The sequence below is a fragment of the Nannobrachium achirus genome (assembly GCF_963921795.1).
Source record: "Nannobrachium achirus genome assembly, chromosome: 22".
In the NCBI taxonomy this organism is placed as follows: domain Eukaryota; kingdom Metazoa; phylum Chordata; class Actinopteri; order Myctophiformes; family Myctophidae; genus Nannobrachium; species Nannobrachium achirus.
In genome coordinates this window covers 6,673,141-6,700,258 of record NC_137829.1, presented here as the reverse complement: position 1 = coordinate 6,700,258, position 27,118 = coordinate 6,673,141, and the positions used below count along the sequence as shown (strand labels likewise).

Here is a 27,118-nt window from a genome sequence, read left to right as displayed (position 1 = left end):
CAGAGTGCAGTTTTACTCCAAACCTGGCCCAATTATGGGTCAAATGCATCTTTATAAAAATAAATAAAAGAAACATTACCCAGTCCACACTTTGGGTCAAGTGTAAATTCAGCACCATCATAAATATTTACCATAATGTTAAATACAAATGTATCAAAACAACAGACTGGACATCGTTGCAATGTTACATGATCATAAGCTTGCATCTGTAAAGTGATGTACTTTGCAAGACCTACTGCCCTGACATGACCAGATTAAGTTAAAATAACATATGCGTCATTTCTTGTGTAATGGATGATAAAGAACTAGTGACGAAATGTCTACAAAGCATTGGCATTAGTTGACATGAATCCCAGAACTATGAGACATTCCAAGACACACTATAACTCCTTATACCCTCCTTCAAAACTGCTATAAAAGAGCACCCCCCCCCCCCCCCCCCCCCACACACACACACACACACACACACACACACACACACACACACACACACACACACACACACACACACAATACCTTCATTACGTTAATTAAAAAAAAGAAAAAAAGTTCATTGCTAATAGTGTTGATTATGACTTGTTTATTATTGCATGTCTTTAAATGTCTTAATGAACTGAATACACTGGTCAAGACCACAATGGAAACAAACCCATAGGGCTTTTTGTGTTATCCTTTTAACAATCATTGTAACCCGTACCTCAGTACAAATTGCAAAATGTTGCAAATAAAGTATTAAATCAATCGAAAAAAGCTGTCCAATGGCCTGGGCCACAGGGTAGTGGTCCAGGCATCTAGGCTGGTAATCCAGCCCTTGCAGCGTCGCAGGTTCGAGTCCCGATCCTGACGACCTTTGCTGTGTGTCACCCCCCCCCATCTCTCTCCCCGTTTCCTATCAGCCTACTGTACACCTATCAATAAAGGCAGAAAAAGCCCCAAAAATATCTTAATGTCCAAAGCTGTCCATTCCTTTGGAGATGCTGTCCAAGTTGAACGGATATTGTTACCGTCACATGTCAACGTCAATCTCAATAGTGTCAATGTCCACCTCTTCATTAGTGCTGGTTACAGTAACGTCTGATCTCTCCTTTGTTGCTGGAGGCTCTGTGGTGACGAGACACTGATCCATTTTTTGTATCTTCTCAGGGGGGTTGGAGACAGACGACCTGCGAGGACACATGTTTGATTCTAGTAGATGCTCCACATTAAAGTGCATTCACTTCCTTTGGGTTATATATTTATAATAATATATTTAGGGTCTCGGTTTGGAACTGTTCTGTGAAGTAAGCTTTAAAAAGGGTTCACCCCCAAAATGATTGTTTTTTCTACTGATTACTAACCCCATGGAGACTTTTTGTAGCTTTTGTTGCATTCCTAAGCCAATAATTTGAACACTTTGTGTCTCCATAGGGAACAAAGCAGGCTCTTTGTGTCTTCAATTTGATGACCAACCACTGCTGGTCATCAAATTATTGGCTTAGGAATGCGAAAAAAATAAACAGAAATGAATTCCATATCTCCATGGCATGGGGTGAGTAATCTATCGAAAACAGTTTTTTTTAGGTGAACTATCCCTTTATGGTGGTACTAAATATCAATAAGACAAAACTGCTCTTCAGCCTCACCTGGAGCGAACAGTGTGCTTCTGGGCCTTACTTCCTTTGCTGATGGAGCTGACCGGGCTGGGAGACTTGGACCCTGACACAGGAAGAAACAATGATTCAGTCACCAATCCATTATCACAAAGACAATTCTGACTTTCTGTTCTCTATTGGTGTGATTCGCTACCGTCTAAAGGCAAGTTCTGTCGAAGAAGTGGCCTCTTGTCAAAGCAGACGTAGGAGCTGGCATCTTCCGCATCGGCTACAGCCAACAGAGACGCTCGGTAATAGATGAGGGGCTGCCAACAGTCCTCCTTAGGGCTCAGGATGTGCTCCCCCGTGTGCTTCTGCAGGTAGGCCAACCTGATACAAAATAAAAACAAAAACACACACATAAAACAAACAATGTTTGAGTGCTTCACAAAAACACGGACACATAAAGACAGACACTACAGTATGTACTGAAAGAAACACTTACACCGTCTTCTTGTCCGGTTTGAGCAGTTTGCAAGAGAACTCGCTCAGAATGGCCAGGTAGGAGAGGTAAGGAGGAGAGAGGCTATCTGGAGTCTGGACGAACCCGTGGAACACAAACTCTATACCGCTCCTACACACACACACACACACACACACACACACACACACACACACACACACACACACACACACACACACACACACACACACACACACACACACACACACACAAGAAAGGATTTGTGATAAAGATACCCAGTATAAAAACGACATCTTATTCGATGTTGTGCATTCATACACCTACGTGTGGATCATGGCCACGGATTCGCGGTACTTGACCAGGTCCCCGAAGGTGAGAGCGAAACGCCTGGCCAGCTCCTTGATGCTGGTGAAGGTCTGGACAGCCGGGTCGGCCCTGCCGCCACTCTGCTGCTCCTGCTTCAGACGCACAAACAACTGCAACAACAGGGAGACATCAATACATCCCGTCAGCCTCTCTCTCTCTCTCAGATGCCACGCTGTGTGCTGTTGATTGGAAGAGGTGCGAGAGAGAGTGCCGGGTCAGTACCTGCTGCAGACAAAGCACCAGTGTGTGAGCACTCTGGATCTTGTCTGTCTGCCTGGTGCGGTACAGAGTCTCCTTTATGATGTCCCCGAAGTCATTGTAATGCTGTAGGACGGACACAAAGACAAGAAGTATGTCACATGAATTAATTAACCGCACGAAGCCTAGTGTCCCTATTCTGGGGCGAACATTTGGCCAAAAATTGCACATCTCTAAATGTACACATTGTGAGTGTGTAGATTCTAGATTGGCCTTTTTGGTAAAGAGATTTGATATAGAGTGAAAGAAGAAGGGGGCTTAGTATATACCCCTGGGGGACTCCGGTCGATGAAGTAGGCTATATACTGCACAGGTAGGGTATAAGTGGTATAAACCCTACCTGGATACATGAAAAATGTGTGTGTGTGTGTGTGTGTGTGTGTGTGTGTGTGTGTGTGTGTGTGTGTGTGTGTGTGTGTGTGTGTGTGTGTGTGTGTGTGTGTGTGTGTGTTGAAGATCCGGTAGGATCGAAACGTTGAACAGCAATAAACAAGTGGAGCTGAAAATCAGTGTGGTGTGTTATTTATTACTGTTGATCATTGTTTGTCCAGCACCTGGGCAAGAGATTGGATGTGCATGCGCACCTTTTTTAATATACAAAGCTTTACCTTATATTACTGTGAGTCGGTACCATGCGACACCATGCAGCAGTTACCTTCATGTAAAACGAGTAGATCCCGGCTGCCATGCTCATCTCCAGTACTCCGTGCACTATGAGTTTAGAGTAGGCCGCCAGCAGGTTTCTACGTCTGTGAAGGTCCTCCAGCTTCTCCACTTCAGAGTCTTCGCCGGCTGAATGAGGCAAACCGAAGGACCGCCGTGCGGAGGACAGAGAGAAGGAAAGACTCAGAAAGGAGGACAAATAAAAAGATGAATTGTAGAGTCGAGCATGCAAGAGAGTGTAAGTTAAAGAGAGAGTGCACATAGGGTCATTTTTTCTTTTTTTTTTAGATCAAACGTGACAAAAAGCACACAGAACAGAAGAGAACAAAAGGACAGATGCGAGAGAGCTTTAGTTAGTTTGGGACAATGGCTTTAACAGGTGGAAATCAAAGATAACATGAGCGTAGAGTTATGGCCGTGGTGTGACACCATGTGGGTTCAATCTGCCACAGAGCTAATAAAATAGGCTCAGAGGTGAGCCAGAGCTAATGGCATTTTCTCACGGAAAGAGATTGCCCTCATTTCATGACTTAACTTAACTTAATGTATTTGCCCTCGCAGTGATCCCCCCATCCACCGGCTAATAGAAAAGACTGTGTCTATATAACATAACCGTTATGAAGCAAATCTAATAAAACAATAGCTTTTTATTACATGTTCAAAAACCAATAATCCCATATTGAATTTGTTTGAACATTTAAGAGATTCCCATCAGGACAGTTATTGACTTCTATGAACTATCTGTATTTGGATTGTAATATGTCTCAGAAAGCGGAGCATGTACCAGATAATAAAATATGGTTTAAGTTATAGTCAAACCATCGATGATTTCATAAGTTCACTGGAAGCACCGCACAAAAAGAATACCCATTTTTTATTTATTTTATTCCAACATATCGGGTCATGGCATCACTCCCTGCCTAGATTGTATTTTCTATTTTACAAGAGTTCAGAACTCACTCATCAATCTACAGGCTGCTTCTCTTTACATAACAAAACTTAGCATATCCTTCCAGCCAAATAATTAATTCTATTCCATCTGCGTGTGCTAATGATATTACAGGGTTTTCCTTCGTAATTGAGGGTCAATTGTTGGGTCGGTTCGAAAATCCGACCCCAGGTTCACAGTCAGTGGAAAGCTCTGTTGAGTTATTAGCCACGTCTGTGGCTATGCATTTAATATCTGCATGTATTTACCACGGTGAGCTGCTACAAGTGAATAAATGCTTTCCTCATTGCTGGGAAGGGAAAAAAGAACGTGTGCTGAGAGAGAGTGAGACTGCCATCTGCTGGGCAACAACACAATGTGTGTGCCCCAGTTACACCCTGTTGGAATAGCAGTTCATAGTACTGAAAACAATTGTCAACACTTTGAATCAAGTAGATAATTAGAGAGCACAGTCTGGAAAATCACAGTCTTGAAAATGTAATATCTTCCCTGCATAGTTAGGGCTCACAGAGTGGTAAATAAAATTGAGGGAAAACTCAATTCTGTGTCCTGACCTGAATGGTTAAGTTCAAGTTCAAGTTCAAAAATTAAAAAGCAAAATAAGTAATTTTGCACCCAACTAGTTTAAACCTTTGGTTTTCTTGCTATAGAAGTTCTACAGCCAACATATAAGTTTAATTATAACTAACTCTGCAAACAAAGCCCAACACGCGAGTGACACTAAAAGCACTTTAAACTACGTTTAAGTTAAACATGAGTAACTCACTTACCCCTGTTCTGGCCATTGCTATCTGGGCTTATGAAGACTTGGTCCAACACAAAGGTGGACAGCGACCTCTGCAGTTTGGGATTGGGAGTGTAGCACAACGGTCCAAAGGAGGTGGGCTCAAACACATGCAGCTGATAGTTGTGGGCTGTCAGGATGTCACACAGGCCCAGGAAAGCCTGACTCAAGAGAAAATGGGAGGCAGGCAGAGAGAGGTTAGAGTGTAAAGATGGCATTAATAAGAGAGACTTGGAGAAAGATACTGTAAAAACATTAAAATAGTACCTGTCAAGATTGTATAGTTTTTTTCTGATGTTTTACCATAAGCCACATTTTCTTTTCCATGTTACCATTATCATAATGGAAAATAAGGCATTCTGAATATTCATTATATGAGAAGCTTTTTTCTTTTGATCCCTTTTTAAAAAAAATCTTCATACCTGCTCCCTCACATTCATGTTGACATGCGTGAGACAGCGATAACTCTTCTCACAGAACACGCTCAGCTGAGTCCTCTGGGCCATAGCCTTTTCCTAAGAACACACACACAGTTCAACAATGTATTTATGTCCACACACAGGGAAAGCATACATGGACACAAATTGTTTAGGTGCAGTAAAGATTACATTCACAAACTCGTGGAAAATCAATATAATGCAATGGCAATTTACCCTGGAGGTCAATGTTACTCCGCTGGTGTTGAGATTCCAGAGCATGGAGTAACACAGACATCTCAGTGACTCCAGCAAGATCTTCTCACAGAAGGGAGGGGGAAGCAAAAGACAAGGGTTCAACAAGAGAACTGCTGAACCAAGTTGATGACATCTAACCAGGGAATGTTTGAGGTAGACAATTTGCCCTCCTGGCCCCCAAACTGTGGAATAAACTCACTGTCGCACTTAGAACTACAGACTCACTCCCTAGCTTCCGCCGTGGACTGAAGACTCACCTCTTCAGACTCCACCTAAACCCATAGCACTACTGTAACACTCCCCTTCCCTCGATGACCACACATAAAGCTAGATAGCATTTTTAGATTTTAGAAAGACGTTTTTTACTGCTTAGGTGCGTGGTCTACCTATGTTATTGTTTTTCTAGATTGATATTCCTATGCATTTGTTGTATTGCTGTTGATGTACTGACATATTATCTTGCTTATTATATTGATGTATTACCTGCTTATTGTAAGTTGCTTTGTATAAAAGCGTCTGCTAAATGCCTAAATCGTAATTGTAAATTGAGGTGTACAGTCATTTGGGATCAATGTAAGTAGGAAAATTAGCGTATATGTTATTTGGGCGGAGTTGTCCTTTAAGGCAGGGGTTTTCAAACTTTTTTGTCTCAGGGCACCCCATAAATATTTGTTTTAATCCGAGGCACCTCTACATTATAATTTTCACTCCCAGCACCTTATATTTATAGCATATCGTCGTTGTCGGGTGGAAACCGTTCGTTTTGTATTTATCATCTAAAATATGTACTAAACTAGTGAAAACAGCAGATCTACAAGCAAACAACGCCTCGCGATGCGAGGCGTTGTTTGCTTGTAGATCTGCTGTTTTCACTAGTTTTGTGCGACGGTCTTGTAACTTGGAAATACAAGGTTTCTGCCTGACAGTGATGATATTTCAGTGATTATGTTGCGAGGAAAACGTTGAGATAATAGCCATTTTGGTTTAATAGAACTGACTGAAAATAACTTTGTACTTGTAAATTTCAAATATTATCAAATTATCTCGCGGCACCCCTGGACTGCTGTCGCGGCACCCCAGGGTGCCCCGTCACCCACTTTGAAAACCCCTGCTTTAAGGTCACTTTTTTCCAGCCTAAAATGACTGATGGTAGCCTACCTCAGGTGGTACTCCTCCCCAGGTGCTCTCTGCGGAGAGGAGAGGTGTCAGCAGCTCAAACAGCTTCAGCTTCAGGTCCTGGGCACTACCATCACATACAGTAACACACATTCATTTAAACAATTCACCACTCATCACTGGAAGAACACCTTCACACGTTCACCGGCAAGTAACAAGCAAACCTTACTTTTGAAAAGCACACAGTTTCTTCAGTGTAGCTAAAATGTTCCCCGTTTTCTCCTCGTCTGCAGAGAATGTGCCATCCTGCGACAGAAGTAACTGTGAGAGAGGTCTCTTTCCATAATATTATGTAGAGGACAAATATATCTCTTTACAGGGTTCCCACACATTTTTACCAATTAATTTCCAACACTTTTCCAGAATATTTAACCCGATTTCCAGGACTATATAACAATAATTCAGCTCAATAATGAGTCGCTTACTCCTACGCGCAATGCCCAAAGACAGGTCGTGTATGCCAGTGGTTCTCAACCTTTTCAGGCTGTGACCCCCAAAATAATCATGTTTTAACTGGGGACCCCCCACCCTGACGAGCACTAAGAGTAGAGGAATTTTGTATAAGACGGTTTTATTGTGAAAATAGCTGATCTACATGCTCACAACGCCTCGCAAATGGGGACCCCCCACCCTGACGAGCACTAAGAGTAGAGGAATTTTGTATAACACAGGTTTATTGTGAAAATAGCTGATCTACATGCTCACAACGCCTCGCAACGCGAGGCGTTGTGAGCATGTAGATCGGCTATTTTCACAATTTCTGCCTCTAATATTTGACAATTTGGCCAATGTCATTTCAGAGGTATTAACAAAATCAATAACCAAAGACAATGCATAGCTATTTTTTCCAGGACCTTCCAGGACCCTTGATCAATTCCAAAACTTTTCCAGTACTGGAAAAATATTTTTCTAATTTCAAAATATTTCCAGGAATTTCATGACCGTGGGAACCCTGTCTTTATCGCTAAATTGGGGATGATGTCATGCAGTGTATTGGGTAAGTAGCCTACCGTCAGTGAGACCTCCAGAAGTGTTGCCAGCCTATCAACCCAGGACTGCGCCAGGGAGTCTCTGGCAGTGCTGGCCATGAGGTGCCAGGCCTTCTCCTCGCCACATAGGCTCTGGTACGAGCGGGCAGCGGCCTCCAGGACACCAGGGATTGTGTGGAGGTCAACAACAGCACCCATCTTGGCCAGCAGGTCTAATACCATCTGGAGGAAAACGTAGGACTGGGACATTTACTACCTCTCACCACCAGCAGAAAGAGATAAACTGAGATTCATTCTGTAATATACTGGACAGTGGCAATAGTGAAGAAAACCTAACAAAAACATGACGTAACTCCAAATATTGTTGATATATCTGCAATAGTTACCCCATTGCTTAACCTTCCCTATCAGACTCACCTCACCACTACTCACCAGTTAAGAGTGGGGTGGCTCAGAGTAGATGACAGAGTACAGCAACTTGCAATGGGCCTGGTGTACAAGATACACTACACCACTAAGATACCCATGTACCTGGCAAAATACTTTATAAACGTTAAGGACGTCCACAATTACAACACCAGAGGCAGCGCCACAGATCACGTTCAACCCAAAGTCAACTAAAACAAAGGGTCACACTCGTTCTTCTGCTATACAACCAAAATGTGGAACGCCCTACCGAAGGCCTTAAAGGAGTGTGGTTCCCTAGCATCCTTTAAAATCGCCCTGAAAAACCACCTACAGGCAGCAGCCATTCGGAACTGGCAATAACAAACCTAGCCCAGCCTCCCCTGACCCTTCTTTGTATTTACCTACTGTATATATTTTATTTTTATTTAGTTTTTTTTTTTACTAAATCTACTGCATAGTACTGTGTTCTATCCGTCTGTCATTCAATGTTATATGAGATACTTCAATGGTTTCCTATGGAAATAAGCTTAGTCTTTTCTAGGATCTTCTAAGTCTTCAATCAATCAATCAATCAATCAATCAATCAATCAATCAATCAATCAATCAATTGATTAAAACTGATAGTACAAATAGTTGTGAAACAAATTTTATGTTCACAAAGAAATGTGACTGCTGTATACTGCATCAATCATATGTAATCATTGGACATTTATTATTCAGAGACAGAAAGAAAGAGAGAGGCAGACCTGTGTGTTTTCTGTGGCAGGACACTCTGGAAGGAAATAGTGAGGTATCTTCATCAAGGCGGCCACCATATCGGAACTGTGGGAAAACTGTCAGCAACCACCAAACACCATCAGCTATTTCCACCCATGATAGCATGACCAACTCTAATCAGTTCAGCCTGAAAGGAAAGAATCCTCCGGCTCCAGTCCAGAGGTCTAAATCAGTGGTTCCCAAACAAACAAGGACCCCCTAAACTGATGTGTTTGGCCACGGACCCTCATCCGTGGCAAAAGATATAGAGGCTTGAGACCCCCTAAGAGAGGATTTGTGTTGTTAAACATTTACAAAATGATATATATATCCAGTGGTCTAAATAATGTCAATATGGAAACATGAGGCTTAATCCTCTCCTCAACGTGTTTCTTACCTTGGACAGCATCTTGGGAAGCACCGACAAGAAATGTTCAGTGATTTTGCTACAGTCGTCCATCTGGGTTTTTTTCTCTTTGGCACTCATTACCTGGAACACAAACATTAACAAACCCTCATGCAAGTGTATGTGCAGATACATGTGTACAGTCTGTACACACACACACACACACACACACACACACACACACACACACACACACACACACACACACACACACACACACACACACACACACACACACACACACACACACACACACACACACACACACACACACACACACACACACACACACACACACACACACACACACACACACACACTGACGCCACTGGAAGTTCTTCCACCTAGGGGTTCTGCCTTGTCCTCGGATTAATAACTCATGTTCTCGCTCATGTCTCGAGTGCCTTTGCTCATGGACTACTGGGATTTCTGGCATCATCATAATTAGAGGCCTGCCATGAATGCTTTTCACTGTGGATAGACATTTTTTTTTTTTTTTTTTTACACACTGTAGATTTCCCCCCCCCCCCCCCCCCCCACACACACACACACACACACACACGGCACAACAACATTATATACATGTGTATAATGTGTATCATTTAGTATATATGTTATATTCACTTTTTGCTAGTTCATTACATAATTAAAGCTAAGTGTTCTTTTCATATATTAAAATGTATTTGTTTTCTTATGGGTTAATGTTACTTTTTTTAAACCCGATTAGAATTGATTTTGCAGTTGTTGCCAAAATAAGTGTCAAAACATAGAGGTCTGGGACTCTCCAAGATTGGGATCGACATCAGACGCAAACCTCTGGCATCGGTCAGGTTCTAATTATCTCCCACTAAAGCCCTTTGCACACAGGCGCATTTATCTGCACAGATAAAACGGACAATTTCATTTTTTTTAAAGAAAACAATGATTCTCTATGACCTCATGCACACCGGATCCGAATTAGCCGTGCGACGAGTGGCTGCGGCCGTGCGTTTTTTTCTCGATCGAACCCAGTTCGATTTGTGCGTCTTGTCGCATGCGGTAAAAAACTCATCACTCCTTTTATGACTCCTTTTGGGATCCGCAGCGCCGATTCCGCACAGAATTGCACACCAAATACAATGCGTTTTATTCATGCAGCAAACGAAAAGAAATAAAAACCGCAACTGTCCTGTGTGCAAAGGGCTTAACAGACGTTACTGGAACAATTCGCTCCAACAAACCTTTTTGGCTCCACTCCGTCCAACCAGCACAGGGCCCTCAGAGGCCTGCCGCACTGACGACACCAAGATCTCTACAACCACAGCTTGCTCCGCCAGTGTCAGGACCGGTGGGCCTGCAAGGAGACCAGTGAATGTGGTATGACATTTACATTTTTACAAACCTGCGATAAATAAAGGGACATATTCTCCTTTTCAATTTCAGATTCAAGTACTTTGCAATGAGGCCTATTCATCAAAACACACTACTGAAGTCACTGTGGACAGTGTGTAGAGCAGGGGTCTTAACCGTTTTTCAGGCCAAGGACACCTTAGCTGAGAGAGAGATGAAGCAGGGAGGGACCCCAAACAACATTATATACAATTGTGTTGCAGATTAAACTTTTTCCATAGATAGCTTCAATGACTGTCATTGTGTAAATTAATGTTGTTTATTAATTTCAGACATTTCACCACTTAAACCTTCAATACTTAGTAGCCTACTTGGTTTTCTCCTTTTCCCCCTACACCAAACCTTGTTGCTGCAAATAGCTGATCTACAAGCTTGTAGGTTCTGCAAATGTTCCTCAGAATAGAGACGCTGGGGTTCAAGTGGTTAATGTAAGAATAAAAACAGTAAATCTGACTCTTAAGACCCCCTAGGGGTCCTGGACCCCCTGTTGAAGACCCCTGGTGTAGAGCATTCTGGGCATTGAATTGTCTTGCAACTGTCTTTCTGACAAAAACATTATGGAAAATAAATCAATATGACTTAAAAACACCTTCTAAGCCGCGGCAGAACCCCCTGAACCCCGGTACTGCCGTGCAATCAGCGTTTTATTTATAAACATATTTTAAAAAACAAACACACCAAATGATAAACAACGCGCGCGGGTCGTTCAGTGCAAGCCAGCAGGACGTGCACACACTACGTGTTTGGGCGGCCACTTACTTAGAAGCTGCTGCTGGCTGTATTTCTGCCGTTCATTTGCATGGAGCGAGATGGGGTAATCCACGAGAAAAAACAGCGTTCGAAAGTACATTACGTCCTCGTCGCACGCACATCGATCTAATTCCATGTATTCCACTCATTCCGAAGCCTTGATTTCGCCTGTCGTCTGGTCGGTATACTAGGGGGGATGGGCTAAACCAGGCTGCAGCACACACAGTGAAGGGGAACGTAATGGCCGCTCGTGGAGCCAGTGGCAGAGCCAGCCGATGACGTCATCAATCGGATCACGTGATCCGATTGCACAACGTCTCTTAAAGAGACAGAGCACGACCTGCGACTGTATTTTTCAAAAAATTATGATTAATTTCATAAATTACGGCGAAGTACGGGAATAGACGATTGGCTGAGGGGACCCAGTAGGAAGTCCGAGGGAGTGCGGCCAGGCTTAGAAGGTGTTAATAGTCTTAATTTTCAATACACGGTTATATATATTTGATAAAATATTTCATATATTTAGTATCATTTGATATATTGTGTGCGTGTGTAGACCTGTGCTTTCCGGGGTGGGGTCCTGTAGCATTATGGATGTGATTGTTGACCAGTCCTTCAGCAGAGCTCCAGCACAATCCCACAGGCTGTCCACTAGATACACCACATGCTTATGGAGCTGGACACACACACACGCACGCACGCACGCACGCACGCACGCATGTACACACACACACACACACACACACACACACACACACACCCACACACACACACAAGCTCAAAACACATTGCAACGTGTCGTGAGTTTGCAAATATGTTATTTTCTCAAATGTGTGCCATATGCCTCTTCACTGAATGATCGCCTATTATGGTATGGGAGAGCGTTTTTTGCAGGACTTTCAGTCCGAATGTATCAAAAAAGCAACTGGGTCAAGACAGCGGAAGCTTGTGATTGGCTGCGCGGTGGTGAAGAAAGTCGGTGGGATGGAGATACACCTATAACTAACCTTAACCCTAAACCTAACCTCAGTAAAACTAACGCTGGTGAATGCTAACCTGGTGAAATGCTAACCTGCCGACGCTGGTGAATGCTAACCTGGTGAATGTTAAACTAGTCGGACCAACGGTGCTTAACCCAGTAGCTTTTTTGATACGCTCGGACTGAAAGACCTGCAAAAAACTCTCCCATTATGGTATGCCCAGAATAAGAGCACTAGAGTTGATGTGGTTAACATCTCATCTAATTCTGTCTGATACAGGAGATGTACTGCTCTCACCATGGTCTCTGAAACTCAAAAAGGTTCTCTGTCGGCAGCATGTCCTTTCAGACACATCATGCTATGTGTCTGTGGTGTGTGATGTGGTTCCCGTCACTCACCTCACTGTCCTGGTAGAAGCGCAGCAGTGCCATCAGTTTGGTAGTAGTCTGTCGGGTGTGTGTGTCATTCTCATTCCCTCCATCTTCAGCTTCAGGTGTAGGGGATGAGGTGTTGAGAATCCTAGGAGAGACCAGTCATATTAATGCTATTCATATGCAAAATATGTTATTTAATAGTACATATACCCTACCAGTCAAACGTTTGGACACAGTTCTCATTCAATCTGTGTGAGAAGCTGTGTCCAAACTTTTTATTGGTAGGGTACAATAAAATCATTGGAAAGCTATGCGCAATGGCTCATGGGAGTAGTTCATTCATTCTTAAAAGATGTACACAGAATCAAATGTTTTAAGGTCACGATTCTCCAGGATCAGGATGATTCACCAGGATTCCAGGCTTACAATTAAATATAAGGATTTTCTGAAACATCTATAAAGATATTTCTATCTGTGGAAACTGCAAAAGTGAAAAAGATGCTGGCGACTGCTACACTCTAGACTAGAGAGCCATGAGTGACCATGAGTCACCAACATGCCCCACCATGTCTGGTATGTCTTCATCAAGACATGGTCGCAAAAGCTGAGGTGTAAATGTATTTCAGTGTGCTTTGTCTTATTTACTCGTAATATGGGACTTAGTTACATGTAGGTCAGCCTACCTTGAATAAAGAAGCTCACCAGCAGAGGTCGCTAAAAGGCGATGTGACGAGTACACAAACTGAAACAGCTGCTTGTAGTCTTCAGGACTCAACACCTCATCACAAGTCCTGCGGGAAAGAGGGGATAGACAGATAGACAAAGTGAGGAAAACAGAGGGGGAAACAATAAACAGGGGTCACCAATATGTCTGCACATTTTTACACACCATTAAAGTTTTCTTATTTTCATTTTCAAGTAAATATACTGAATGTCAGTCTCCAGGTTTTCTTCAGAATATGTATGAAACTAATTTACACTATGGCATATTAGGAGTACTAGTGGTTCGCCCATAACACTGAGAGTGTACAAATGGACCCTTTGCAGACCTGTTATGACCATAAATTCAGGGCTATCTCTGTATGTGTTACTGGTAATATTATTGTCTTCTCATTTTGTATGTCCGTGGCAACAACAAAAAAAAGAAAGAAAAAAAATAAATATATATATATATATATATATATATATATATATATATATTTTTTTTTTTTTCTATTTTGTTTTTGACAAAACATCTACCACTAGCAAGCATGGCGATTACCCCTGACAATAAAACACTAAAGAAACAGCTGGTTACTTACTTGGAGATAAGTACCAGAAGCTTCATGGTCTGCACTGCGACCTCATTGTCCTTATCCAAGGTCATCGAGATCATCCGATCCTGCAGAATAGATGACTTACACAATGTACAATATGTACTCACACACACATATATCATGATTTTTAGATGTACACGCACAAATCTCATCAAGACTGGTTACCTTGAAGCGGTAGCTGAACAGGTCTAGTTTGGACAAGAGGACAGGGTCTCTATATAAGCCCTGTAAACCTAGCACACATTTCAAACGTACTTCTGGTTGCTGAAAGAAAACATACTTCAATCAGTGAAGGATTACATAAAGATTTAAACTACATAGGTATAGCTTGATTTAATAATAGAGCATGGGGGGCTTAGATTACAATGTTCAAAATGCCACTAATGCAACATTTCACCGTGTGATTCCTCTTTACCTTATCATACAACATCCAGCCAATGTATTTGAGGTAACTGTCATTGAGAAATGCTGTGCTGTAGAGTTTCATCCACACGCACAGCTCCTCCATACATATGGAGCGGATATCTGGCAATACATCACTGCGTATGCACGCACGCACGCACGCACGCACGCACGCACGCACGCACGCACGCACGCACACACGCACACACACACACACACACACACACACACACACACACACACACACAGTGATCAGACTTAAATGGCAGACAATAATGTGTACATGTACGTGAAAAGAAAGGCTGACCTTTGATGCGTTATAATGGATCCCACATCGGTTCTAGGCAAACCGCCAAACGCTGCTGTGATTGGCCAGAAGTCGCTTTAAGTGAAAGTTCTCATTTTTGCAACTATGCCTAACCTCAGTAAAACCATGCCTACCCCTAACCTCAGTAAGGGTTCGGTTCCGGGAGTCACAAAATCTCGGCAGCGCTGAACAGCCGGATTAATGACGGTACCCGGCCGCCCCCCGAACCTTTGAATGATGTCATATTGTAATTTGGACAGAGCTGAACCGAAATAAATGTGTCTCTAAAAGTGGAGTATGCATCGCCCCTAAAACTATGCCTAAACCTAACCTTAACCCTAATCCCAGTAAACTATGCATTCCAGGGAGCCAATCAAGACACCGGTGAGGTGGGTCTATCCTATAACGTTGGTGGAATTCATAATCACGCACCTTTGACATGTCAGAGGAATAGGCCTTTACCGGTATCTCTTCAGGAAAACACCTTTGAAGATGGTATCCATCATGTTTTCTATCTCCACCCTCTTGTTCTGGAGCTAAAAAAAACAGAGCCAAATACCAAACAACCAAACACATCTCAGTCAGAACTTAAGATGCCTCTAATACTCAGTAAAGAGAGACATAGCACTCCCTAAATCCCCCTTCCAAAACTACATATCGTGCAAGTGTTAAGTGAACATAATACAGTAAGTGAAGGTCTTACCTCTGTGATCTTCTTCTGTATTTTGCCTAGTTGAGCTGTGCGCTGTCGTCCTGTGGTCTTGGTCTTCCCCACATTGTACAATTTCTGGCTGTTCTCCACACCAACACTCAGACTGAGAGCCACGCCCACCAGAGAGCTCACCAGCTTCACCGCTTTGGAGCAGAGGTTCAAAGAACATGGTTATTGCGACCGTTAGGTCGCAGTTTAGTATCAAAACCTCCACCGGCCGTCCGTCCGTCGGTCACACGTCACACCTTTGTTTGTGTACGGTGTGATGTCATACTGATGTCAGCAGTGTGATGTCATACTGATGTCAGCAGCTATGTCTCTATATATGGAGTTATATGTTGTTCGTGTCCAAATATGGGGCTTGTGAGGTCAGACTTAGTGAGATTCGTCGGTTATCTCCATATATGGAGGGAGAACCAGCTTATGAGCCGATGAGTTGTGTCAGAGTCGAGATCCTGCTTGCATCTAATCTGTCGGTAGATAATGCCGGTCTTATATAAGGGTCATTTGTGTACGGTGTGATGTCATACTGATGTCAGCAGTGTGATGTCATACTGATGTCAGCAGCTATGTCTCTATATATGGAGTTATATGTTGTTCGTGTCCAAATATGGGGCTTGTGAGGTCAGACTTAGTGAGATTTGTCGGTTATATTTGTGGAGATAAGCGACCAACGGTCGCTTATCTCCCGATTAGGGAGTCTTACTGGTATATATACTGTATTTGAATCTGCTCTTCAAGGAAGGCGGTCGCTCTTTTCCTTCTCTCCCTACCTCGTTTGACCGCCCGAAATTGTTGCGCAGGTTCTCCAAGATAGCGCCGTCCATGGCAGCTGTGGTGACTACGTGTTGCGTTCTGTCGGTGTTTTTGTGAAAAAATTGATTTGAATGCAAAAATGTAGTATGCCAAAGCAAATTCCTATGTGTATTACACAATGGTTAATAAAGAAATCTGAATCTGAATCTGAATCTGAATCTGAGTATATATATATTGCTCAGCCATACACACAAGCTGTGATATTGTGGATGTTGGATCCATAACTTCCACATTTTGGGTCTGATCACATTGTGCTAGTTAGAGTATATTCTATTACCTGCTAGGGTACAGGTGTGTCTGAAGGCTTGAGTATATTCTATTACCTGCTAGGGTACAGGTGTGTCTGAAGGCTTGAGTATATTCTATTACCTGCTAGGGTACAGGTGTGTCTGAAGGCTTGAGTATATTCTATTACCTGCTAGGGTACAGGTGTGTCTGAAGGCTTGAGTATATTCTATTACCTGCTAGGGTACAGGTGTGTCTGAAGGCTCGGACGCAGGAGTCAGACAGCTCTGTGAGCAGGGAGATGAGGACGCTCATCAGGTAGTTGTCAAAGATGACGCTGTGCTGACACTGAGACACCAGGACTGACACAAAGTCACAGAACTCTATGTGGAACCAGCGGCCGTATGGCCCTGGCTGGATCAGAGGGTACTCCACGTTGTCCTACATTAGAGAGACACAAAATAAATACCCCGCAGGGAGTGTGTTAAGTAGAATGAGAATTAAGGGTATATCACATTTGAATTGACTGTTTCAGTTTAATTAACTAGTATAAGACACCTAAAGGGCGAGGTCGCGCCAAGCCGAGCCCCTTCCACTTTAAATTTAAATATTTCAAAACATATATGTGAAGAATGTTGGATATAATTGACCTACTGGCCGCATGCACACAAAATGTGGTGCTGCTGATTGGTCTAGTGGTTTGTGATATTACCTCAGGACAAGAATACAGTCAGACAGACAGACATAACCTCTTATATGGCGTAAAAAGAAACATTGATGATGATGACAAGTGGTGCAGAAAACCTGACTGTGGTACTGACTATGTCCATGGGCCATGTGACTGTGAGGATCCATGGGAAGGCCAGAAACTTCTTGTACTGTAGACCAGCATCCTAAAACATACATAACACATTATATAGCCACAGTTAGGAGAGTCATTTATAATACTTTCATAGTATCGACTATCCTATGATTATGATTGACAGACATATGGATGAAAGAGGTCTCACTTCATCCAGGCTCTCCACCATCTTGCTCATGACGTCACTGTCCTGTCTGTTCTGACACATCTCTGCAGTCACCACACCTGGAAATGAGACCACACACACACACGGTAGGTAGGGGTGTGTGTGTGCGTGCGTGTGTGCGTGCATGCGTGTGTGTGTGTGTGTGTGCGTGCGTGCGTGCATGCATGCGTGCGTGCGTGTACGTGTGCGTGTGCGTGCACACAGTGGCTACTTACCTTTGCAGCCAGAGCACTGAAAGAAGAAGCTGATGAGATCAAGTAGCGCAGTCTCTCGGTCGGACTCATAGGCCTCGATCCAATCGTCAACCACTGCCTGTATGATGTCACACATTCATCACCAACCAACCTGACAGTAGAACATACTAAACATAATCGCTTATATTTACTTAGAAGATAGCTAATCTGGGCCTTGTGGTAGGAAACAGGCAAATATTAGAGGCAGAAATTGTGAAAATAGCCGATCTACATGCTCATGCTATTTTCACAATAGAACCGTTTTATACAAAATGTAATTCCTCAACTCGTAGTGCTCGTCAGGGTGGCACTGTGGCACTGAACCCCTCATAGTGCAATCTCAATGTAGGGTGGGATGAAAGCAGAGTTCTCTTTCCATTCATCTTTGAATGGAAGAGGAAAGTTTAGACAGTCAAACTTTCCTCTTTATTTAGACAAAACAGTAGCTGGCCGGTTCAAAGTTTAGTTAGGTGTGAGTGTGGGCAGTAGAGTTGAGTTGCACTGTCTAGGCCTAGGGCCTGTGGGCCCATGGGGAGGGAGGGCACTCCAGCGATGTATTGGGTGGAGAATGCACACTACTAATGACTAACTAATGAATGACAGGTGGAGTTAAGATAAACTGCAAGTGCCTGATGCGCAATTTGGAATCACACCACAGCTCTAGGCGGAGCCGCTCGTTTCACCAGCGTCGGCAGGTTAGCTCACTCACCAGCAGTGTTGTCATAGTCTTGGGTCGCGAGCCCTCGATGACCCATATCTTTTCTGAGCCGGGGTCTCGCACCCCGCCACGTTCACACCTCAACAACTGTTTTAACAAAGAAACGAGCCTATATGCATATCAATAGACTTGTATAGCTGTTGAGCGACGTTCGCGACCCCCCAAACATTGAATCACCATTGCAACACTGCTCACCCGTGTCAGTTTTACTGAGGTTAGGGTTAGGGTTAGGCATAGTTTTACTGAGGTTAGGGTTAGGTTTAGGCATAGTTTTACTGAGGTTAGAGTTAGGGTTAAGGTTAGGTTTAGGTGGTCGGACCACCCACCACCTCCGCGCGGTGCAAAAGGAGCGCTCCCTAGCTCCGGTTCAGCCAATCAAAAGCTTCCGTTGGCAGGGTTTGCTAGAGCTGTGGTGTGATTCCAAATAACGCGTCATTGATCACAGAACTGTCTCATGCACAGGCACATCCTGTACAAAAATCCAGAGTGTTCATTAAACAAATGTACAAGTACAAATGGACTCATAAACATAAATGTTTACACTCTAAGGGCTCTATTATGATCCAGGTCTTATATGCCTTAACTTCTTTGCCTTTTTTTACTATATATACACAATTTCAAATAGCTGATCTGCAAGCTCACAACGTGCAGATGTAGATCAGCATTTGAAGTATTTAAAAATGTTTTTCAAAATAGTAAAAAAAAAGGCAAAGAAGTTAAGGCATAAGGCATAAGACCTGGATCATAATAGAGCCCTAAGAGTTAAAAGAACACTACACTACCCTACTATTTATGTAGTTAGAGAATACACGTCTTCCTTTACCTGCATGGCACTTCTGCCCATGGTGACAACCTCAAACAGGGTGACCGCCTCAACTTTGCTCTTTTTGCCTCGGCCGCTCCCTGCTTTGCTGACACCACCACGGCTGGTCTTGGCACGACCATATTTGACATTTTCAGAGCCCTCCTGTGCTCTTTTCCTTCCCCTCTGAGGGTTACAGGGAAATTGGGATTATATAGGCCTAGTTATAGATTATATAGGCCAGGTTATACAGAGGAGTGTCACGTAATAAGAGATAAGACAATTTTACCACGTCATTTATTCCAGAAAAATAAGCCACCATGCAGAAGCATTCCAGCAAATGCACCCCAAGTAGAAGACTTCTGCAAGTTGCCTTATTTAAAAATGTGTCACATTGTCTCAGATTTAGCTACGAGATTCACACATGAATGAACCAACGTTCCCTCTAATTGATTGTGATCCAACTGGAAGACATTAGGCCTCATGCAGCAACATTTTAAGTTTCTATTATATTTTCTCATAATTTTCTGCTAAGATAAAAATTAAAGAAGTGAACATCAGACGCACCATGTTCTTAACATCCAAATTGTGTTTACCCAGGAGTGCTGAATGAATCTCACTGACTCACTCGATCATAGATTGTAGGAAGCATGGCCGTTTGTTTGTTATTAGCATAGGTAACACCCACCTTTTGTGCCATGTGCAAAGAATTTCGCACGCCCACGAAAAAAAGATCATGATTTGAGTGTAATTAATGTGATTTTCCAGCACATTATTTGGAAATCAGAAACACAGAAAAAACTAAATATTAATATTTCTGTGATGCTGTAAATGCTGTGTTAGCAGTGCGGCAGACAATAAATGAAGCTGAATGAACGCAATATCATCTGGTTTTCATAGTCATAACTAAGATGAAAGGATCCCAATACTAATTCTTTAGCCCATGCATTTAATCCAATCTTCATAATTATTCTAAAAGAAATTAAATAATATTTATTTAATAAATACTTAACTTGTGTTTCCCCGACTTTCCCGGCATTAGTCAAACTAAATTTGTAGACTTTGAAAACTTTTTTCCCCCTCTTATCTCAGCACTCACTCACACACATTCACTGCCCAAGACTGATTAATCTAGCCTAGTAAACGACCAACTTCCGTTCTCCAGGAGGATTCCAGAAACAAATGAAATGGTTTCTGGAAGAGGGGCGGGTACGAGGCTAGATTAATCAGTCCTAGGTTCTGCCAGGTCAGGTAGGTTATTGTGGCCTCCTGGCAGAGCTATAATAGGCCAATGTGAAACGGGTGGAATGTCTTCTTCGGCCTTTCAAGGCAACGCTGCATTCATGATTTGAGGCATTTTGTTCCAGAAGTGTGTTTTTCAAAAGTCAACCTGCTGGTGGCACTATAACAGGCCACTCCTTTAGATGTCAATCTTAGCCAATTAGGATCGAATATGAAAAAGCAAAGATATACATGGATACAAAGATATACATATTTGTGTGAAATTTTGATCAAATCTGAAGGAGTAATATAAACAATGTGTTAAGTTGGCCTCCTGGTGGCGCTATAACGAGAGAAAAAAATTGCAAAGTTTGATAAAACACTCCCCGCAAAGCCTTTCCATGACCCATGGAAAGAATCTATTCTAGTCAGTCAAAACAGCACCCACCACTCTCTTCTTCCCGTTCTCATTCCCACACTCATCTCCTGACTGATTGACAGTTCCAGAGGGGTTCCTCTCCACACCAGGGTTCTCACTGGGAAACCAAACATGTCAACTTCAATGAAACATGCATTGGCACCATTTATAGCAAGCAGAAATGGATGGAACAGAACAATTATTCTAACACACAAAATAAATAGGCCTATCCTTACTTCTGCTCAGAGGATGCCTTAGCTGCGGCCTCTGTTATCATCTCTGGTCTCAGATCATCCTACTGGGCTTGTCGGTATCCCAAGATCAGGTGATGTTTGTGTTCAGAGCTTGAATTATATCAAAAGTCGATATGGAATTAGCATTAGACATAATTAAGCGTCACACTATTAAAGTTTAGCCTAATAAAATGTATACAAATACCTCTTTATGTGAATGGAATTGAGAGGTATGGAAAATAGGTACTTGAACTTGAGCATACAGCTATTAGTTAGTGTGGTTGCCCCTCCAGGGCAACTAGACTATTAGGCTACTTGTCTGACTTTATTCCATCTTCCATCGTCTCCTAAGTCTTTCAATAGATTTTTATACATTTGAAAACTTGAAATGGGACATTCTGCATAATGAGTAGCCTATACTTTTACTAGGCAACTGTAAGTACATTATGATGCCAATACTTTTGTACTTTTACTCAATTGCATTTTGAATTCCGGACCTTTACATGTTGTAAACTCAAATATTTTACCCAAGTAAAAATATCAATACTGCAATATAGAAATAGTCTATATTGCAGTATTGATATGTTTTACTTAGGTAAAATATTTGAGTACTTTTTCCACCACTGAAATCCAGCACCAGAGTGCAATCTTGGATGCGCGGGAAGAACAGCTGCTGCGGTTATCAGTGGGATTTCAGGGAGGATAGAAGTGGTGGGATACTGAGGCTGAAGGATTATGCTTTTCTGTCATTCCCAAATTTCGGCTGCTATATGTATTCTCCGCTGAATGACAAATGTCAGTCAAGTCAACACAGGCCGATATAGAAAACAGACAGACCACGTACAGTACCCTCAGCTGACATATAGACACAACAAGACAGATACATTATAAAGAGAATAAAAACAAACTCACGCAGATCAATATGGAACCCTCATTAGTCAACAGCGAATGGAAATTAGGCGTGCAGCGACATCTTTATCTAGTACAGTGTCTTCTGACTTCATATTATTAATACATCCGTATTTATATTATGTTAGTAGACTATACGACGCGATTTGTTTTTGTTTTTCTGTTGACAGCTTGTGATTGTTTTCCTTTTCCTTTTTTTTGCCCCAGCGTCCATAAAGTTTCTGGAGCAGCCTAACATCACCCTGGTATGTTTGGAACAAGCAGCCTATTGGCCGACATTTTCTTAAGGTCTGCAAGCCCATTATATGATTGGATAAGTCTGGCTATCACTCAGTATCATGGAAACTGTACCGCCTTCAGCTCCAACAGGGCAACGACCGTCCAGGAAAATGTCTCGACGATGCGTATGAGACGAGACACACCTCTCCTCGCTCTGCTGTGTGGGAATGCCATCATCATGCAAGAGCTCTGTTGCTGCAGAAACGATGGTGAACATCAAACAACGCTGATTTCCCCCCTTTCCGAAATGTGACAAGACAATCCAGTACTGTAGGCTACTAATTGGTAAATGTAGTAATAATATCTCACCAACAAAACCATATGCAAGCAAGCAGCTAATAAATAATGACGCCACATGTGAGATTCTAACACCATGTGAGAGTTGAACATTAAAGGCAGGAAGAACTGATCATGCATTTTAGTGACCTTACCTTGTTCAAGAATTCAAATGCAAGGATCAGTCAAGCAATATTCATGTTAAATCATGGCAATTGCATGAAATATTCTGGAGATCTCTATTGCATACAATTTTATTGACATTTTTGGTAAAAATACAGAAATATTAACGTTGCAGGGATTTAGGCCTACATCACTTTTCACAAAGTTCAGATTTCAGATTGTGTAAATCAAGTATACAATCCGTCAACCGTCATTGAATTCAGTAATGTTAATTACATTATTTAGCACCTTTTGATGACATGGCTCCTATAGGGGCGAGCTGTCTAGAAGAGGTCTGTGTGTGCGGGTTTGTGACACTGGGCGATCAGTGCCAAAATGTCTTGTACATGTTGCTGCCAGCAGGTCATGGACAGACCTGGATTATTATTATTTTCTTTCTTTTTTCACAAAATTGTGAATATTTCTCTTTAGAACCATAACTTTGTACTGGAAGTCAACGGAGGTCAGATTGGGCTGAAACTTTGCCCAAAGATGGAAATGACCGATGTCGTATGTAGATGACTGACATCATAGACTGGCCATTGGGCGTCCGAGATCCACTTGTAAGCCACATTGTTGTTATTAAATCTTATGTTGTTTACAGTCGGTCAATAGCACAGTCCTTCATTTCGATCCAGGACTCCAGGAGACCCCTGGAACCCAACAAAACCACTTCCAAGCTGGGTTGTCCCTATAGGATTAGTCAAGACAAGAACTGGGAAACAAAAGCCATGGGCAGGCTAAGATCTTCTGTCAGCTCCTCTGGTAGCGATGACACAAGTGTCGTTATGGTGTGGGTTATTTCCAATATCCTTTAACGAACACACATAGACACACATCAGTTTAAAGTAGCACTAAATACAGTAGGCAGAACTGTACCAAGAAAAATCAGTTTTCCACATATTTTCTTTTACCAGCTGATGTAGGGTGCTGCCAACTGTGGCTCCTGCCTGGAGCCCTCCTCTGTCACCAGAGATTGTTTCATCTCTTTGAAGTTGGCCTCAATGTCTTTCTTCATTTCAGACAAACACCGGATTCCTCTAAACGAGCAGATGATGTGCTGCAATAAAGTTGAATTTAGAGATACATGGTGAATGACAGGGGGTAAAAAACATAATGCGGTAATAGAAAGGATAATAGCTCAATATAATGTGATGTGACATAAGTGACACATTTTCTCACATAGATGACTGAGAGCTGGTGGGCAATGTATTTGTGGCTTCCTAGGTGCCTCACATCCTCTTCTAGCTGTTGGCATAGGACTAGGAGCTGGTTGAGTTTGCCAATGTGGGAGAAGTATTCTAAAACACAGATGGTATCCCATTCAAAACATACAGCAAGCAACCTTTATTCCTTTGTGAACTTGATCATCATTACACACAACGCATTTCCCTATAGCCGGGGAGCCACAGGCCCAAAAGCTCAAAGAATAGGGTTTTACCTGTGACGTCATGACATACTTTTTATTTTTGTTTTTTCTATTCATTTGGTCATTAAGGTACACAGAATGAGAGGCCTGCTCTGCCGGAAACTCTGCGAAAAAAAGTTATGGCCATTTGTATATTCACTCCATCGACTTCAATATACAGGAAAGAAACACACCAAAAAAAATATGCTTTAAGTAGCATGTGAGGGGTCAAACTAGGGGTTCTTGATGATTCTGAATCCATTGCAAGAAAACGGACCAAAATAACGGTGAAAAGTGATGACTCATCACTTTACACAGGTTTGAGAGGCTGAAATCTAGCCCAAGGAATGTTTTTCATGCAAAACAAATGCTTGCAATGGATTCAGAATCATCAAGAACCCCTAGTTTGACCCCTCATATGCTACTTTCTTTGGTGTGTTTTTTCCAGTATAGTGAAGTCAATGGGAAACTTTTTTTCGCAGTGTTTCCGGCAGAGCAGGCCTCTCATTCTGTGTACCTTATTGACCAAATTAATAGGAAAAACTAAAATTTGGAGTATGTCATGACATCATAGGCCTTCTCTCATTTTGGCACAGTGGCTCCCCGGCTACTAAGGCCCACATCTCCTATTGCCGTGCACAGCTTCTTCCAATTCTCGTCCAATTTAAATGTAAGAGAAATTCAAGTCAAATATCTCACACAATATGTGAACATACCTATAGCTGATTAACAGATTTTTTTTATCTGATTCTGATTCTCTGCTGCCTCCAATTGTACGAAACATTATTTCACTCACTTTCTTTTACGCTTGTAAACCTGTGATGTGACAATAAAGTTCAAGTTCAAGTTGAGATGAAGATAGGAATGAACTTCAAAAATCATGTGTCCTTCCCCGCCTTTAAGAACAAAATCAAGATTCTCCTAAATTACATAACCTGTAAACCTGTTACATGTTCTTGACTTGCTACATGTTTGAGTTGTTTCCTGTTCTATCTTGTTGGTACCGCACCTTACCGTCCTCTTAATGTATTTCATTATCTTGTAACCTTCTTTTGTAATGTATATTGATTTTGCAATGTGTTGTTATTTTAACTGGTTGTCAGCTGATTTACCTGGTTAAAAAAAATATATTATATTTAAAAGAAATTGAATATGTTTAGGACACAGAAAGGTAATTCTGGTATTTCGAACATTCATCTTGGAAGGACTGACTGAGAATGCTTCTTTATGATGAAGCATTTGAGTTCTTCCTCTCAAATAAATAAGTAAACGTGCATGACAGGACTCAGATATGTCTCAGACTTGATGTGACAATGTCAATCGAATCTCCACATGTAGAGCTATGAATTCACTATACTGCGTCAGTCTTCTTCATACGACTCTTTTCAACCCTCTGGGTGAGTTGTGTTCCTAGTTCATTAATGAAGGTTGAATACCTGACAATCTGGAGACAAAGGTTAACATTAGATCATTATATGAGCCCCTCACCATCCATGGGCGGTCGCTCCAACATGTCCACTGGGCTACCTTGGATGAGGAACACTTCCACGCGGGGAAACATGGCCGACAGACCAACTATATCCAAGTAGTCCTGGAGACACATTTATAAACATCCTAATCATTTCATCACCCAGTGTGTGACAGTATTACCTAACCTGTGATCAGTTTATTCATTTACTATATTTGAATGCTTCAGTAATCCACAACATACCATTGAAACAGTTGGACTGTAATTTTAGTTACATGTAATACCTCCAGTTGTGGCATAGGCTTTGGTAGATGTTCAAGGCACTGCAGCATTTGGTCAAGGATTTCTGCTCCTGTGTGGTCGTAGCACAAATATTGTTATTCGTGTGGGCCCTTTTCAAGATGTGCTCAACAATACCATTGTAGATGAAGGGTTGAAAATGCACCCTACTTTGAAATGACCTAACCTGCCTACCGGTGATGTCACTGGTAGGCAGGTTTCTAATCTGTTCACAGCCCTCCTCTGAGACACAGAAATGGTACATGATCTGCCATTCCATATTGAGAATTAGCCAAGACCATTTATATGAAGATAGGTTGAAAACAGCAAGTCCCTGGTTTGATCCCAGACCTGGCAGACCTGTTACACTGTTTGACAAGAAAAGACCCCCCAAAAATAACAAAAACATAAAATAAAATGCTGACCTTGAACCTGGAAAGTGTCCGACTCCTCTGGACTGCAATCCTGGCTCAACTGCTCCTGAAACTTCAACATTAAAGATACACTGTACACATCTGTGTCCACAGAGAGAGAGAGAGAGAGAGAGAGAGAGAGAGAGAGAGAGAGAGAGAGAGAGAGAGAGAGAGAGAGAGAGAGACTATTCTGGTATGTTAAATGTAGGCTATAGAGAATATGTTTGCTGTGTTTTGTGTCATACCTGTTGTACCTGTGCCCTGATGAGGAGGTCTAGTTGTCCACACAGACACAACATCTCCAGACCCACCTGTTCTGGACTTAACTGAATGGGCATCAGCGGTCTCTTCACCTGCAGTTCAACTGACCATGGGTGATACAAAACAAGACATAGGATGTCAAGCATGTATGAACCGAACGGCGCTGACTTTTCTTTCCGCCTCACACATTCCCATCAGTAGAATTTAGCGTTAATAATTCCTGGCATCAGATCAATGGAGGAGAGTGAACGAATG

General features: G+C 42.3%; 1 protein-coding gene across 1 annotated transcript; it reads right to left on the bottom strand.

Moving 5' to 3' along the window:
- Window positions 1–1,006: 1,006 nt before the first annotated feature.
- On the bottom strand, window positions 1,007–22,411 carry LOC308308178 (cohesin subunit SA-2; the record flags this gene model as incomplete). Its single annotated transcript, XM_080753542.1, has 32 exons — window positions 22,321–22,411; window positions 21,412–21,519; window positions 21,206–21,293; window positions 19,558–19,722; window positions 17,999–18,095; window positions 17,766–17,842; window positions 17,577–17,648; window positions 16,992–17,196; window positions 15,706–15,857; window positions 15,465–15,538; window positions 14,709–14,832; window positions 14,459–14,557; window positions 14,279–14,358; window positions 13,661–13,768; window positions 13,002–13,122; window positions 12,182–12,299; window positions 10,705–10,817; window positions 9,476–9,568; window positions 9,069–9,155; window positions 7,936–8,136; window positions 7,095–7,171; window positions 6,908–6,992; window positions 5,729–5,809; window positions 5,498–5,590; window positions 5,062–5,236; window positions 3,335–3,471; window positions 2,644–2,745; window positions 2,380–2,531; window positions 2,077–2,205; window positions 1,786–1,961; window positions 1,623–1,695; window positions 1,007–1,163 (listed from the first exon to the last, which is right to left on the bottom strand). Exons 2-32 carry the CDS (start codon window positions 21,450–21,452, stop codon window positions 1,007–1,009), a joined length of 3,552 nt encoding a protein of 1,183 aa, XP_080609668.1. The 5' UTR covers window positions 21,453–21,519; window positions 22,321–22,411.
- Window positions 22,412–27,118: the final 4,707 nt, after the last annotated feature.